General features: G+C 36.3%; 2 protein-coding genes across 9 annotated transcripts; both read left to right on the forward strand.

Moving 5' to 3' along the window:
• Positions 1 to 2,566: 2,566 nt before the first annotated feature.
• Positions 2,567 to 6,267, forward strand: LOC114734242 (E3 ubiquitin-protein ligase SINAT2). Of its 7 annotated transcripts, none has more exons than XM_028921819.1 (5): positions 2,567 to 2,855; positions 2,964 to 2,991; positions 3,253 to 4,473; positions 5,312 to 5,698; positions 5,844 to 6,267. In XM_028921819.1, the coding sequence occupies exons 3-5, from the start codon at positions 4,255 to 4,257 to the stop codon at positions 6,171 to 6,173; spliced, it is 936 nt and encodes a 311-aa protein (XP_028777652.1). In that variant the 5' UTR covers positions 2,567 to 2,855; positions 2,964 to 2,991; positions 3,253 to 4,254; the 3' UTR covers positions 6,174 to 6,267. The 7 variants fall into 7 exon arrangements, with proteins under 7 accessions (XP_028777652.1, XP_028777658.1, XP_028777655.1 ...); XM_028921822.1 differs by having other exon boundaries at positions 2,568 to 2,855; positions 4,152 to 4,473; XM_028921825.1 differs by lacking the exon at positions 2,964 to 2,991 and having other exon boundaries at positions 4,152 to 4,473.
• Positions 6,268 to 7,097: 830 nt separating this feature from the next.
• On the forward strand, positions 7,098 to 9,729 carry LOC114734248 (probable protein kinase At2g41970). 2 transcript variants are annotated; one of them, XM_028921831.1, is made up of 8 exons: positions 7,098 to 7,313; positions 7,671 to 7,838; positions 8,058 to 8,317; positions 8,420 to 8,546; positions 8,642 to 8,915; positions 9,015 to 9,147; positions 9,230 to 9,316; positions 9,409 to 9,729. In XM_028921831.1, the coding sequence occupies exons 2-8, from the start codon at positions 7,745 to 7,747 to the stop codon at positions 9,532 to 9,534; spliced, it is 1,101 nt and encodes a 366-aa protein (XP_028777664.1). In that variant the 5' UTR covers positions 7,098 to 7,313; positions 7,671 to 7,744; the 3' UTR covers positions 9,535 to 9,729. The 2 variants fall into 2 exon arrangements, with proteins under 2 accessions (XP_028777664.1, XP_028777663.1); XM_028921830.1 differs by lacking the exon at positions 7,098 to 7,313 and adding an exon at positions 7,492 to 7,546.
• Positions 9,730 to 12,856: the final 3,127 nt, after the last annotated feature.

Consider the following 12,856-nt stretch of genomic DNA (forward strand, 5'->3'; position numbering starts at 1 on the left):
TCCTTTAGCATTTGTTTCAAAATTTGTTTGTAAAAAATTTGAAAAATTGATTTTAGCTCTCCCATATATAAGTAGCTTTTAAATATGCCCCCCATGTGTGCTACTCTAGATCCGTCACATTAATCAGAGTAACATATTGCAATATCCCATCAATGATCCACCAAGCAGACTTCTGGTTGTAGTTTTGAATCAGGGGTAGAAGAAAGTGCAAGTCAAAATGTCTCGCAGCGTGAAGGAATAATCGAATATGTCAATGGTACCAGAAGAAATATGCATGAAAGCAAATTTCAGAAAAGCAAAAGGTTTTAACTTTAAATGGAAAGAATCAAAATAAGTTGAGAATGAGAACAACCTGCGGTTCTGACTGGAGCTGGTACTAAACCGCAGGAACAAGTTGATAACGGGGAAAAACATGGGAGATTGCAAAATGCAAATTGCAATTGTGGAGGGTACTTGGTTGGAAGTTAGAAATTCACAATGGATGATGGAAAGCCCGGTCTAGCTGGAGCCACCGTCGTCTTTGGGCAGGAAAACCCTCAGCCGGCCCAAATGTTTGGCCTTGTACGTTTACGATGGTATTATGCGGATTATACAGTCGCTTTCTATTTATTTAAACATCTTTTCTTTATATCAACGCAATCTTCATCTGGCAAATGTTCTCGTCTATGAGATTCTCGCGTCATACTAAAATTTGAACTAATAGTTTTTAAAATATGGATAATATTTTTACCAATAGGACAACTTTCTTTATCTGATGTCATGTCTAACCCTCACAAGTAATAAATATGAATATTGAAAACCCTTAAGTTTCAGCAGCATAAAACATCTTCTTCTTAGTTTCAGTAGTATAAAGGATCTTCTGCTTGCAAATTTTTTTTTATTAAAAAAAAGGTGATAGGTCCAATCATGTGCTTATACGTGTGGATACGTGTATTTGAGTATTTACGCAGGTGGTTTTTTCCCCTACGGGCATCTCTTATCAAAAGTATTGTTAGACATGTAGGCATTTCTTTTAATGAAAATTTAAGTATTAATTCATTACGATATAAAATATTAGTCTTTTTTACAAAACCCAATTGTTGTTTTTATGAATTGAATTGTCAAGTTTCTATGAATATGCATGTTAGATGCTGGTGGGTCAGTGGTTTTGGCCCTCTAAGTTACCTTTGCCACTAGATGTCGGTTTTCGTGTGAAGGTGGAATGAATAAAAAACGATCACTCAGGGTTGGAGGTAGGGGTGAGCAAGTAATCTGAAACCTGGTCCCTCAGTCAACAATCCGTAAAGATTGGGCCCGTTTGAGTTTGCCCAAAAAAATAAAATAAACAAGTGGGACTCAATAATAAATAGGCAGGCTATGGGCATAGGCACAGGCCACCCGTACCTGCCCATTTAGTATTTATTTTTTGTTTGTTAAGAAATTAAAAGGAGAGGGAGACATAGTGCAAAAAGTGTCGTTATAGAGTATGGACTTTGATTAGTGAAGGTTATCCTATTTCATGACTTGATTGAAGTTTGAAGTTTGAACTTTTAATTTCAAGAACATGAGACCTTGGCTTGAAATTTGATTGTTGAATGGTTATGATTATTATCATATTATGTTATGATTGATTGATGCTTTAATTTGTTATTTATTGTATTTAAGCTAAACAGATTTAGCAAGAATGAGAATATAAGATAATATTTTAATATCTTAAAATTTAAAAGGTTTTAAAATTTTCTATATTAAACAGGTTCTCCAAAACCCGCCCGTTTAAACTCGCCTGTTAACAGGACATTTGTGAGTACGGACTAAAACAGGGGATCATGGGTTAAAGGCCGGGAAGCTCAACCTGCTCGTTACTCTCCCCTAATTGGAGGTACATGCAAGTGGGGTTGCCTAGTTTTCTGAGCAACATCCAACTTTACTTTTACCCCACTTGTATGTGTATTCATTTAAATTCCAATAATAATTCAGCAATGAAAAAGAACCTTTTATTGAAACAAAAATTACCATGATCAACACAGCCATTTTACGTTGTTTTCAGGAACAAACTACTATAACTACCATAATTTATCAGTATCGTGGTAATTTGAAGCATCAAAAGCGAGGTTATGTATAAGCTAATTTAGAATAGTTTATAAGTAATTTTTTAATCATAATTTATAGAATACAGGGTAAATATATAAAAAGAATTTTATCTTGATTGATATAAAATATGTTTATTAAATACTTAAATACTTATACAAGTAATGTCAAACAAGTACTGTGTGTGTTTTTTTCACGGGAAAATAACCTAAGGTTGTTTTTTTATAAGATCTTATCAAGTTGCACTGTTTAGTTTTATTTGCCTGACTAGCCGGCCAAAAGAAAATTTTGTTTGCCTGATTAGCTGGCCAGTTTCTATTCTGTCTTGAATAAAACCGGAGTTAAATTAATTTGATTACAAATATGGTGATACATGATTATTTTCGAAACAGGTCAAAAAGAGCGGAAGAAATATAAGACGATGGTTACTAATTTCTCCTATGGATTCTGATTGCAAAATCACGGGAAGGAATTTTTGGGGAGCAGATACCAACGCAAAAGAAATTAATGTCAACGGCCAAGACAAAAACGAGAAATCATATAAAAAAGCTGCTTGGTTTTTAAACGTCGCGTGCGGGAAGGGGCACTGCTCCACCGGTGGCAACGAATCGGGAGGGTCGACGGACAAAGGTAACAATATTCCTAGTTTTCAAAATCTCAAACGAGAACAGGGCCCGAGGGACAACGATGAGCGTTGCTGATTCGGCTGGCAGCACCGATACCGACAAAAAACCTCTTTACTTCGATCTCCATAGCGGGGCTATTCTGCGCAACTTCCGGAGCTCTTGGTACGAAAATTTTCTCGCCTTTTTCTTTGATTTTGTTTGCCCCTTTGGCCCCTTTCATATCTTCGAGCAGAACCCAGGTTTTATAGTTTTCTTTTGCTTGGGATGCAGACCTAGCGGGCTCGAGATTCTCAACTAGGTATTTATGTTTTTTTTTGTTCTTATTTCTGTTCATATCTTCTGCTTTTGTTTTTTCTTCTGATGGGTAATGGTTTTGGTGCTTGTGTCGGAATTTGTCTTCATTTTGCCTGTCATGTGCCGGATTTCATTGCACTGTGTTTCGATATATGGGCGTGACTTAATATTGGAGATTGTCAGTGTTGCAGATCATGAATTGGTCAAAGGGCGGATGTTTTCCGTTTTAAAACAATTCTCCCTTGCTTTTCCTTATCTGCTACAGTTTTTTATTTCATGGGTCGAGCTGGGAAAGATAGTTTCATGGCAAAGCCGTTCGGAACCATGTTGCTTGATTGAATCTCAAAGTTATTGTTTTCTTCCTGAAAATTTCTCCCTCGTTCGCATCATTGTGATGTCTACTTTAATTAAAATGGGAGAAAAGAATTCGCAGAAATGAGTGAGTAATTTCAAGCATAGCTTAATTCTATGAACATTTACCTTTGGTTGCACTGGCATTGCTTTGTTGCTATGCGAAGTTGGAGTTGTTTGCTTTCTCTTCTTCTTCTTCACCTCCCTTTATCAGGGCGATGAATGCTTTATTGGGGAACATCAAATTGATCTCGGGTTGTCCTTGGTTTCCTACACTATTCGTGAGTGTGCACTGTTATTCCTTAGGGAGCATCAATTTTTGTTTCGTTGGTCTTATTAACTCTCTCATCCATATTGAAGCTTAAGCATTGAAACCAGTAATCTCTGCAATTTGATAGCAGTTTAGCCCATAGAATTGCATGTAATCTGTCAGCTAAAACATATAATACCCCCAGATAAATGCAGAAAAAGATTATGATTTTGTTGTAATGCTTGTGATTTTCGAACAGAAATTAGAGGTTGCATTAATGTGGACTAGAAACACTCAAGAAGTCAAATAAGAAGTTGGTCTTAGTCCTTTTGTCTAAGAATGCAAGTTGGTTGGGTCACCATGTTGAAATTCTTGAGGGCAAAATCTGTAAGGTAATAAACATGGCTGAAAAAGAAGTATTGTCTTGAGAGTCTTCCCAGTTGTTGCACTTGCACACCTTGTTTTCCTAGATTATTAATTAAATATGAAATTTTGAATACAGCACTGGACTACTGCTTATCAATTTTTTATGCGCTGACCATTTTATTTGTGAGTCATGACAGATATACCACGCTTTTAGGAAACTCAAAGCAGATCAGACTAGACTAAAGCAGACTTTTGGGTTCGAGTCATTTTGAGAGAAATACTGTCAGGCCTGGATCAAAAATGGCTCCTGGAGTCAATGCTTGCAAAGAATTTCAATCTCATCTGACAAGTTCAGACTATGACATGGCCAAGTCCAAACACAATGCTAAAAGTAATAGTCCTCTTACAAAGTCTAATGCTGACTTTGGTGGAAGACATGGAAATAATTCGAAGAATGGTGTTCATGACTTACTTCAGTGCCCTAGTTGCAGGAATTTGATGTATCCCCCAATTTACCAGGTGAAGTACTTGAATTTTCATGCTGGTACCCCTTCTTTTTAACATATCATGCAAGCCCGTTGTACATATAAACATGATGAAAGTGTAATTGTTATTTTTAATTCTCATATTCCACATAGGGTAACTTCATTTGCATAATCTAGTCTGTCTCTGCTGCAAACTGAATGGCATAATGAATGGAGAGTCGTTGTGAGTAGGGTGAACAACTTTGATTGACGTCTTGGATCTTTGGGGAGTTTTGATTCGCTATCATGTTATGCTCATTACTTCACTAATTTATTGGGTTACCTGGTGACATTCTAACTTAGAGAAAAATTTTCTCCATCTCCTGTTAATTTTCCTCATTACATAAATGAATATTGCGGAGCAATATTGCGACTTTGTTGGTTATGATGTTGTGTATACCTTGCAAAAGACTGGTTGGTTATTCAAGTTTTAGATTCTGAAATTGTATGCTTAATTGTTAGTTGAAATCCTATGCATAGTTGTGTCAATTATTCCAAAGAGAGTGATTCTTCAAAGAGGTTTCTAAGTCAACGAACAAGTTGGATAAGAACCGTTAAAGAAACAGAAAACTGAGTTGTTCTTTGGACTTTAGCAGCTGCTATTTCAGTATTGTTATCAAAGAAGAATTGGATTGGTACAAACAACCAATGATGCTAAAGAATCTGAATTCCTCTGTATCTGTTCCTTGTATTCTTCCTTCCATTTACTATAAAGGATGTAATATATCAAAACCAAGGGAAACGCTTGTTTTCTTCTTTGACATGTTACTGTGAAATATGTTCTGTTTATATTCTTCTAATCTTTTCCGTAACGGATGAATTGTTTGTTGCAGTGCCCAAATGGCCACACTTTATGTTCAAACTGTAAGACTAGAGTGCATAACCGCTGTCCGACTTGTCACTTTGATCTAGGAAACATAAGATGTTTAGCCCTGGAGAAGGTGGCTGAGTCATTGGAACTTCCTTGCAGATATCAGAGTTTAGGTTGTCATGATATATTTGCCTGCTATACCAAGCTTAAGCACGAGCAAAATTGTAGATTTCGTCCATATGGTTGCCCCTACGCTGGATCTGAGTGCTCTGTGGTGGGCAATATTCCCACTCTTGTCAGCCATCTCAAGGACGATCATAATGTTGACATGCATGATGGATGTACATTCAACCATCGATATGTCAAATCAAACCCTCATGAAGTTGAAAATGCAACATGGATGCTAACTGTGAGTCATTATATGTCTTGTGCCATATATGGTTTGTTTGAAGAATTGTTCAACCATTCGTCACATGATGTCCTTTTGAAGCCAAATTCTACTAATCCTTTCATATTGTAGGCTCTCTGCTTACATCTTGAAATCTCCTCTGCAGGTTTTCAGTTGCTTTGGAAGACATTTCTGCTTGCACTTTGAGGCTTTTCAGATTGGCACAGCTCCAGTTTATATGGCTTTTTTACGATTCATGGGTGATGATGATGAGGCAAAGAAGTTTAGCTATAGCTTGGAAGTTGGTGCTAATGGCCGCAGGCTGATATGGCAAGGAATTCCGAGGAGCATACGGGACAGTCATAGGAGAGTTCGCGACAGTCAAGACGGGCTTATTATTCAAAGGCGGCTGGCCCTCTGTTTTTCTGGTGGGGATGGACAGGAGCTGAAGTTGAGGATTACTGGGCGTATATGGAAAGAAGATTCACAAATGTAAATTATTTTGTATGTCTCTGTGAGTGTACAGAGCCACAAACGATGATCTTGTTATTTAGCCCCTCTAGCAGAAAATGAAGCTTTATTTACCCCCATGTCTAGCTTTAAAATTTCGGATTTAATTTAACTACGCTTCTCGTGATTCCCTTTGAAGGGAAATAAATTTAACAGAAAAAAAATAGGGGTGCTCCCTCCGTCCCTAAATATGCTTCATTCATTCCCTTCTATAACAAGCAAATGGGAGTTTTTTTTCCCCCTTAAATAAGAAAACATTAAACCATTGTCTGTTTTATTTATTGTATTATTCTCATTATGCCCCTACTAATTATATGGAATGGTTAAGTTAGTGTAATTAATAGGTTATTATGTTGAACATTTAATATGAGTTTTTTAAAAAGAATTTTAAGTTTGTTGCACATTTAAAATGTTTAACTAATTTAATGTTTAACTAATTTTAATCATATCTCTCACTCTTGATAATTTGATTATTTCTTTGTTATAAAAAGTAACGGAGAGAGTAATACGAGGTTCAAATTTTTATGATATCCCATGTTTAGTAAATGATATATTTTTTTTGAAAAGTATATCTATTTAATCAGTAACAGATTTGACAAGGGAAAAATTTAGACAGAGACAAGTTTGTTGGTCTGACTGCTATTGACATTTGAAGGACGGACGGACGGAGCAATTCACTTTTCGAAGGAGAACCGTAAGTGGAGGGAGGTGTGTGTGTGTGTGGGCATTTGATATGGAGGAAAGAACGTGGGTCGGCGTGGTTTGACGAAATGACGGAGAATGAAGAAAAAGATAAGAAATGGGTTAAAATAGTAAGAGTAACAAGCGAAGGACGTGCATCGTGGGGGCACGTCCAGCCCCGGAAGGTTGGGACAGATATGTGGTTTCTGCGGTTCATCTCTTCACCACTTTCGCGACCTTCACGCCTAATACAGAAAGTTGTGCCTTTCTTCCCTTCCGGAGCTTTCTTTCAGGGGGTTTTGTTCATTCTAATAAAAACTCCCTTCTTCTTCCCCCTGCATTCCCTTCCTTCCCATTCATTATTGCTTCGTCATTTTCCACTTTCTCATCCTCCTTTCCTCCATCCATTATTTAGCTTTCTGGGTTCAGCAGCAACTCCTTAGAGGTCTGCATTTTCATAAGCCGACAAGGCTTTTTTATTCTTTAACGTGCTTGTTTCTTTATCATTCGTCTTCGTGCTTTTCTCTTCTTTTCCGGGGGATTTAATCAACTTCTTCCAAAAAAAAAAAAAACTAAAAACTAAAAATATCGCAGAAGTGCGCCTCGTGAGATTTTTTTTTTTACGACAGAAATTCTTCGGCAACCCACGACAGATTTAAGTCTTCTCCAGTTTTACGTGTGAGGGATATTCTTCTCTTGATGATTCGATTTGAATAGTAAATGGAAGCTTCGGTCTCGTATCTATGCTTTTGTTTTATTAACCCAAGAGGTTGAAAATTGTTGAGGCACGAAATTCTTGCAGGTAAATCATTTGATATAATTTCCTCTAATTAATGGGTTGCTGAGGCTGCTGCTGCTACGATACTAGTTTGAAGTATGTTGTGCTGCGGAGGTACAGAGGAAGAGAGCAGCGGCCCAACTGCAAACCAAAACCCTGCACCACTCAGAGGTGGTAATGCGTATGGAGAAGGTAACGTCTTTACTAGCATATTTTCAACGTTGGTTTTCACTAATCCCGCAACAACCATCGTTGAATAATATGCATGCGTTTCTCCCTTCTGATTATTTGGTTGTTTCTTTGTTTGTTTTGTCACTAAAACCATATATTCGACTGAGAATTACGATAACTGAGGTTTAGTCTCGTAATTAAATATAAAGCAGATCAATGACGTAGTCGAAATATTTACAGGGGGTGACAGAGGAGAGCCAAAAAGCAATGTTGTGAAGGCTGGCGCTCCCCAAAAAGTATTGCCAATTGAGACCCCTGCAATACCATTGGAGGAGTTAAATAGGTTAACGGGCAACTTTGGCTCGAGCGCTTTGATTGGAGAAGGTTCGTACGGACGAGTCTTTTATGCCAAGTTAAGCGATGGTCAGGATGCAGCGATCAAGAAGCTGGATACCAGTGGTTCTTCTACACCAGAAGAAGATGCCGATTTTGCCGCTCAGGTGAGGCTAAGACGTGAATGGCTGTATTCATCTCTTTAAAATGGGAGTTTTAGATTAAAGACACAACTTTGCATTATATATGCTACCGTGTGCACCATGCAGCTATCTGTCGTTTCAAGACTGAAGCACGATCACTTTGTGGCGTTGATTGGGTATTGTTTGGAGTCAAGTAACAGAATTTTGGTTTATCAACATGCAAGTTTGGGTTCTTTGCACGATGTATTACATGGTAGGCTAGCTACACATGCAACCAACTTTTCTACGAGGGAAAAAAGGCGTGTTTTTAAGAAGTGCTTAATTATTCAAGGCTTTCGGTGGGTGCAGGAAGAAAAGGTGTACAAGGGGCCGAACCAGGTCCAGTTCTGAGCTGGAACCAAAGAGCAAAGATCGCATTTGGGGCAGCAAAAGGCCTCGAGTTTCTTCATGAAAAGGTTCAACCTTCCATAGTCCACCGTGATATTAGGTCCAGCAATGTCTTACTGTTCGGTGACTATGATGCCAAGATTGCGGATTTCAGCTTGACCAGCCAGGGTTCTGACACAGCAGCTCGCCTGCATTCAACTAGAGTCTTGGGAACATTTGGCTATCATGCTCCAGAGTATATAATGCCTTTCATGATCAATTCTTCTCCCTTCCTCATTATTTCAAGTCAGTGTACTCTGAGTTTGTATCTGAAAACGCTTGCTTTCATACTCAGGTATGCCATGACAGGGCAGATAACCCAAAAAAGCGACGTTTACAGTTTCGGAGTAGTTCTCTTAGAACTCTTGACAGGAAGAAAACCAGTAGACCACACAATGCCCAAAGGCCAACAAAGTCTTGTGACTTGGGTATGTCATGCAGTCTTCCTTTCCAAGGCCCACCATGTTCACTCTGATCTTCTACTAATATGTGTTCTAATTTCTGTTACAGGCAACTCCAAGGCTGAGCGAGGACAAAGTGAAACAGTGTGTGGATCCCAAACTCAACAATGAGTACCCGCCAAAGGCAATTGCTAAGGTACACTCTCCTTTATTCTTCCTCTTAATCTTTATCAGTCTGCAGCCAACAAACTTAGTTGGAGGTATCGTTGACGGCGGTTAATGCTACAGCTGGCGGCGGTGGCAGCATTGTGTGTTCAGTATGAGGCTGACTTCCGGCCCAACATGACCATTGTGGTGAAAGCTTTGCAGCCACTTCTGAATGCAAAACCAGCTGGCCCAGAACCAAGCGCTTAAAACACTAATCTGAGTCACCATGATCATGTTCTGTTTCTGATCCTATTTCGTTGTTTTAGATTTTTATCAGCAAAGCATCATGATGTTCACTCTGCTTCACCTCCTCTTTTGTTGGGATGGGAACATATGTATATATTGTGTGCATGATGTATGGACCAGACCTGTAATTTTGGCCTGTTACAAGTTTTATTTGGAGATGCCAGGAGTTAATCCAGTTTAGTGGCCAGCAGAATGTTTCTTCTTGGTTTTTGGGTTTATGATTTTGCCCCCGACTCGGCTCCAATGAGTATCCAAGGTGATGGATAGATTGTATTGTGACCTTTCTGACCTTTCTTTATGAGTGACCTTCACTTCCACTAGTCGCCCATGTGCCTGTCTTTGACAGCTTAATTTCACCTCAGTGTGTGAATTCTGTAGAAAATTTGGGCGCTGGATTTTTCTTAAAGATTTTTATACAACAGCTTTGATATTTTATATCTAGCATTATTGAATTAGATTTGTTAATAGAGGAGCTAATTTGTTTAATTTGTTAATATAGAGCTAATTTGATTTTCAACTTGATTCTAAATATAAAACTACAATCCATTTTATCTTTTATTTTTATTTATTTTTTCAAGATAATTCTTCTAGTAGTTGGACATGATAAATTTTTCATCAAATAGTAGTTTTAACTCATACATTTGATTAGCAAGAAAATTTTGAAAAAAACAATATCTATTTATTTCAAATTATTAACTTAACTAATTTTTTTAATATATTCAAATTAGTCAATTAATTCTTAGTATCGAAATAGTATCATATTATTGTGCCCAAGTAGAGATATTTTTTCAATTTAATTTTCTATCAATAAAGATTTAAACTTATTATCATGCTTATCATCTAAATTTTTCTTGAGATCTTTGTGAGACGTACAAATTGGAGAACTTATCCTTTGTTCTCATGTCCTAACCCAACCCATGCCTCCCATCATACTTGAGTACATGGAAGCTCACGTTTGTAATTTTCCCTCTCGTCTCCTGTCACTCGTACTAGTTAGTTTATCTAACCCAGTACACTATTTTTTGTTTTGACTGCTATCTCCTATTTTAATTATAAGATCCCAATTGTGAACCTAGGTTAGATTAACTAATTAGTATGAGCTTTCATCTGTAAAGCAAGTAACTAGAAGAAGTTAATTCTGATTTTGACTGAAAATACCCCTGATCTCACAAGATATACATAATGATTATTTGAATTAAAATTGTTTGTGATATATAATAGCTCAGAGATATACTATTATTAATCTTTGCCAACTCTGAGTCTATGACCACGAATTAAAAAAAAAAAGTTTTAAAATCAACATATTAAGATTTAAATCTTTTATTGTTTTACACAATACACATCCTATTCGGTGTTGAAAGTTTTTTCCTCCTCTCTCTTTATTATTTTTCTTTCAAATCTTCCTGATTAAAAAAACGCCCTGAATGCTTTGTGGAGATTATGATGTGGCAATTATGTTTTTACTTTTACCAAACAAAACAACCATGATTACAGCCTTTCTTTCGAGCCCGAAACATTGTTTTATGCTAAAAATGTTATATTTTTCAAGATATACATACCATAATCAACAAGCACAGCATAAATCCAATAAAACAATATTTATAATTAAATTATTTTTAGTGAAAAGAGTAGATGATGGACATTTCTAAAACATGTCCTCTGTTTTGCTAATAGGAGATCAGTTTATCAGGAAAAGATCTGGGAAAAAAAAAACTCCGTCTTTTTTGGCGTTTGGGAAGTACTCTTTTTCTTTCAAAAAAAAAAACGCTAGAGAATTTCAAGAAAACAGTAATTATTTTTAACTCATCTTACTCTTTACCAATAAAATATCAAGAAGTTATAAATTTCATGAATGTAAAGAGGAAGTAAATTATAAGAATTGCAGGAGTTGCGTTTTTCCTTTTGAGAAGTTTAAATTGAAATGAGAGATATATTAACGCTCACATAAACGTTATATTGATAACAAATACTACCTCCGGTCACTTTATTTGACTTTTATTTTGGTTCTAAATATAAGACCAAATCCACTTTGACTCTTATATTTATGTATTTTTTTCAAGGTAGTCATTCTAATAATTGTAGTTCTAGCCAATATAGTTGATTAGTAAAGATATTTTAAAGATAATACATATTATATATATAAATACTAACTTAACTAACTTCTTTTTTTAATTTTTTCAAATTAATTAATTAAGTTTTATAATTAGAACAGGAGGTAATAATATTTATATAGTGCTCATAAGTCAAAACTATAAAGAATAGATTGTCTTGACAGAAATGGGTGGACATTGAAGAAGAGAAGGGAAAGTGATGAGAATGATTTAGATATGCAGCATGAGATTAAGACACATGGAGAACCAACAAGTGTTGGTCCAAGTGGAAGGGACTTGGGCACCTTAAACACATGTCCTGGGTTCGATCCTTGGGTAGTGTGTATGGAATAAACACTGTTGGGAGGGGTCCCCGTTACGGCACCCTGACAGTACTCCGAGAGATTAGTCTCTCACCGTTCGGGTGGGAGGATACTCTGAGCAACCAAAAAAAGACACATGGAGCATGGATAGCCGAGGTTGGAGAAGGACCACCACCATCGGTCGTAGCTTCTGGGATCTATACTAGCATAGTCCGGCCTAATATTGAGCTTGGAGATCCTACCACTCCAATTAGGGCATATTTATGCCCCGTTTGTTATCGCAATAACAAACATGTTTTATATTTCATATAGATTGAGACAAAATTTTTTATATATTTATTTTATATTATGTAAATCATGATTAAAGAGTTATTTATAAATTATTTCAAATATATCCTTAATTAATGCCAATATCATTTTTATTATTCCTTACATAGCTAGCCTAATATTGAGCTTGGAGATCCTACCACTCCAATTAGGGCATATTTATGCCCCGTTTGTTATCGCAATAACAAATGTTTTATATTTCATATAGATTGAGACAAAATTTTTTTATATATTTATTTTATATGTAAATCATGATTAAAGAGTTATTTATAAATTATTTCAAATATATCCTTAATTAATGCCAATATCATTTTTATTATTCCTTAACAATGAACGCTAGCCCAATTAATATGAGTATTTTTGGTCAAAAATTTAGTTGAAGAATGCATCGTTTTAATTAAGTCATATATTTTTTGTGAATAATACAGCATATTTAAATTTGAGAGATTCGTGGTTGTTCTAATTAGCTTAAATAAAGACGAGAGAATTACAATCAAGTCCAAAAAAAAATTACTAAGAGGTCCCAATAATAATATAAGCAGT

The sequence above is a fragment of the Neltuma alba genome, unplaced genomic scaffold (assembly GCF_004799145.2).
Source record: "Neltuma alba isolate B1F8T4 unplaced genomic scaffold, ASM479914v2 tig00013081_pilon, whole genome shotgun sequence".
In the NCBI taxonomy this organism is placed as follows: domain Eukaryota; kingdom Viridiplantae; phylum Streptophyta; class Magnoliopsida; order Fabales; family Fabaceae; genus Neltuma; species Neltuma alba.

Bases quoted from the DNA above. Each gene is read 5' to 3' on its own strand.
- LOC114734242 (XM_028921819.1), top strand. From the start codon at position 4,255: ATGGCTCCTGGAGTCAATGCTTGCAAAGAATTTCAATCTCATCTGACA. The intron at 4,474-5,311 runs GTGAAGTACTTG...TGTTTGTTGCAG, and splicing joins TGTATCCCCCAATTTACCAG to TGCCCAAATGGCCACACTTT. The intron at 5,699-5,843 runs GTGAGTCATTAT...TCTCCTCTGCAG, and splicing joins ATGCAACATGGATGCTAACT to GTTTTCAGTTGCTTTGGAAG.
- LOC114734248 (XM_028921831.1), top strand. From the start codon at position 7,745: ATGTTGTGCTGCGGAGGTACAGAGGAAGAGAGCAGCGGCCCAACTGCA. The intron at 8,318-8,419 runs GTGAGGCTAAGA...TGCACCATGCAG, and splicing joins ATGCCGATTTTGCCGCTCAG to CTATCTGTCGTTTCAAGACT. The intron at 9,317-9,408 runs GTACACTCTCCT...TTAATGCTACAG, and splicing joins CGCCAAAGGCAATTGCTAAG to CTGGCGGCGGTGGCAGCATT.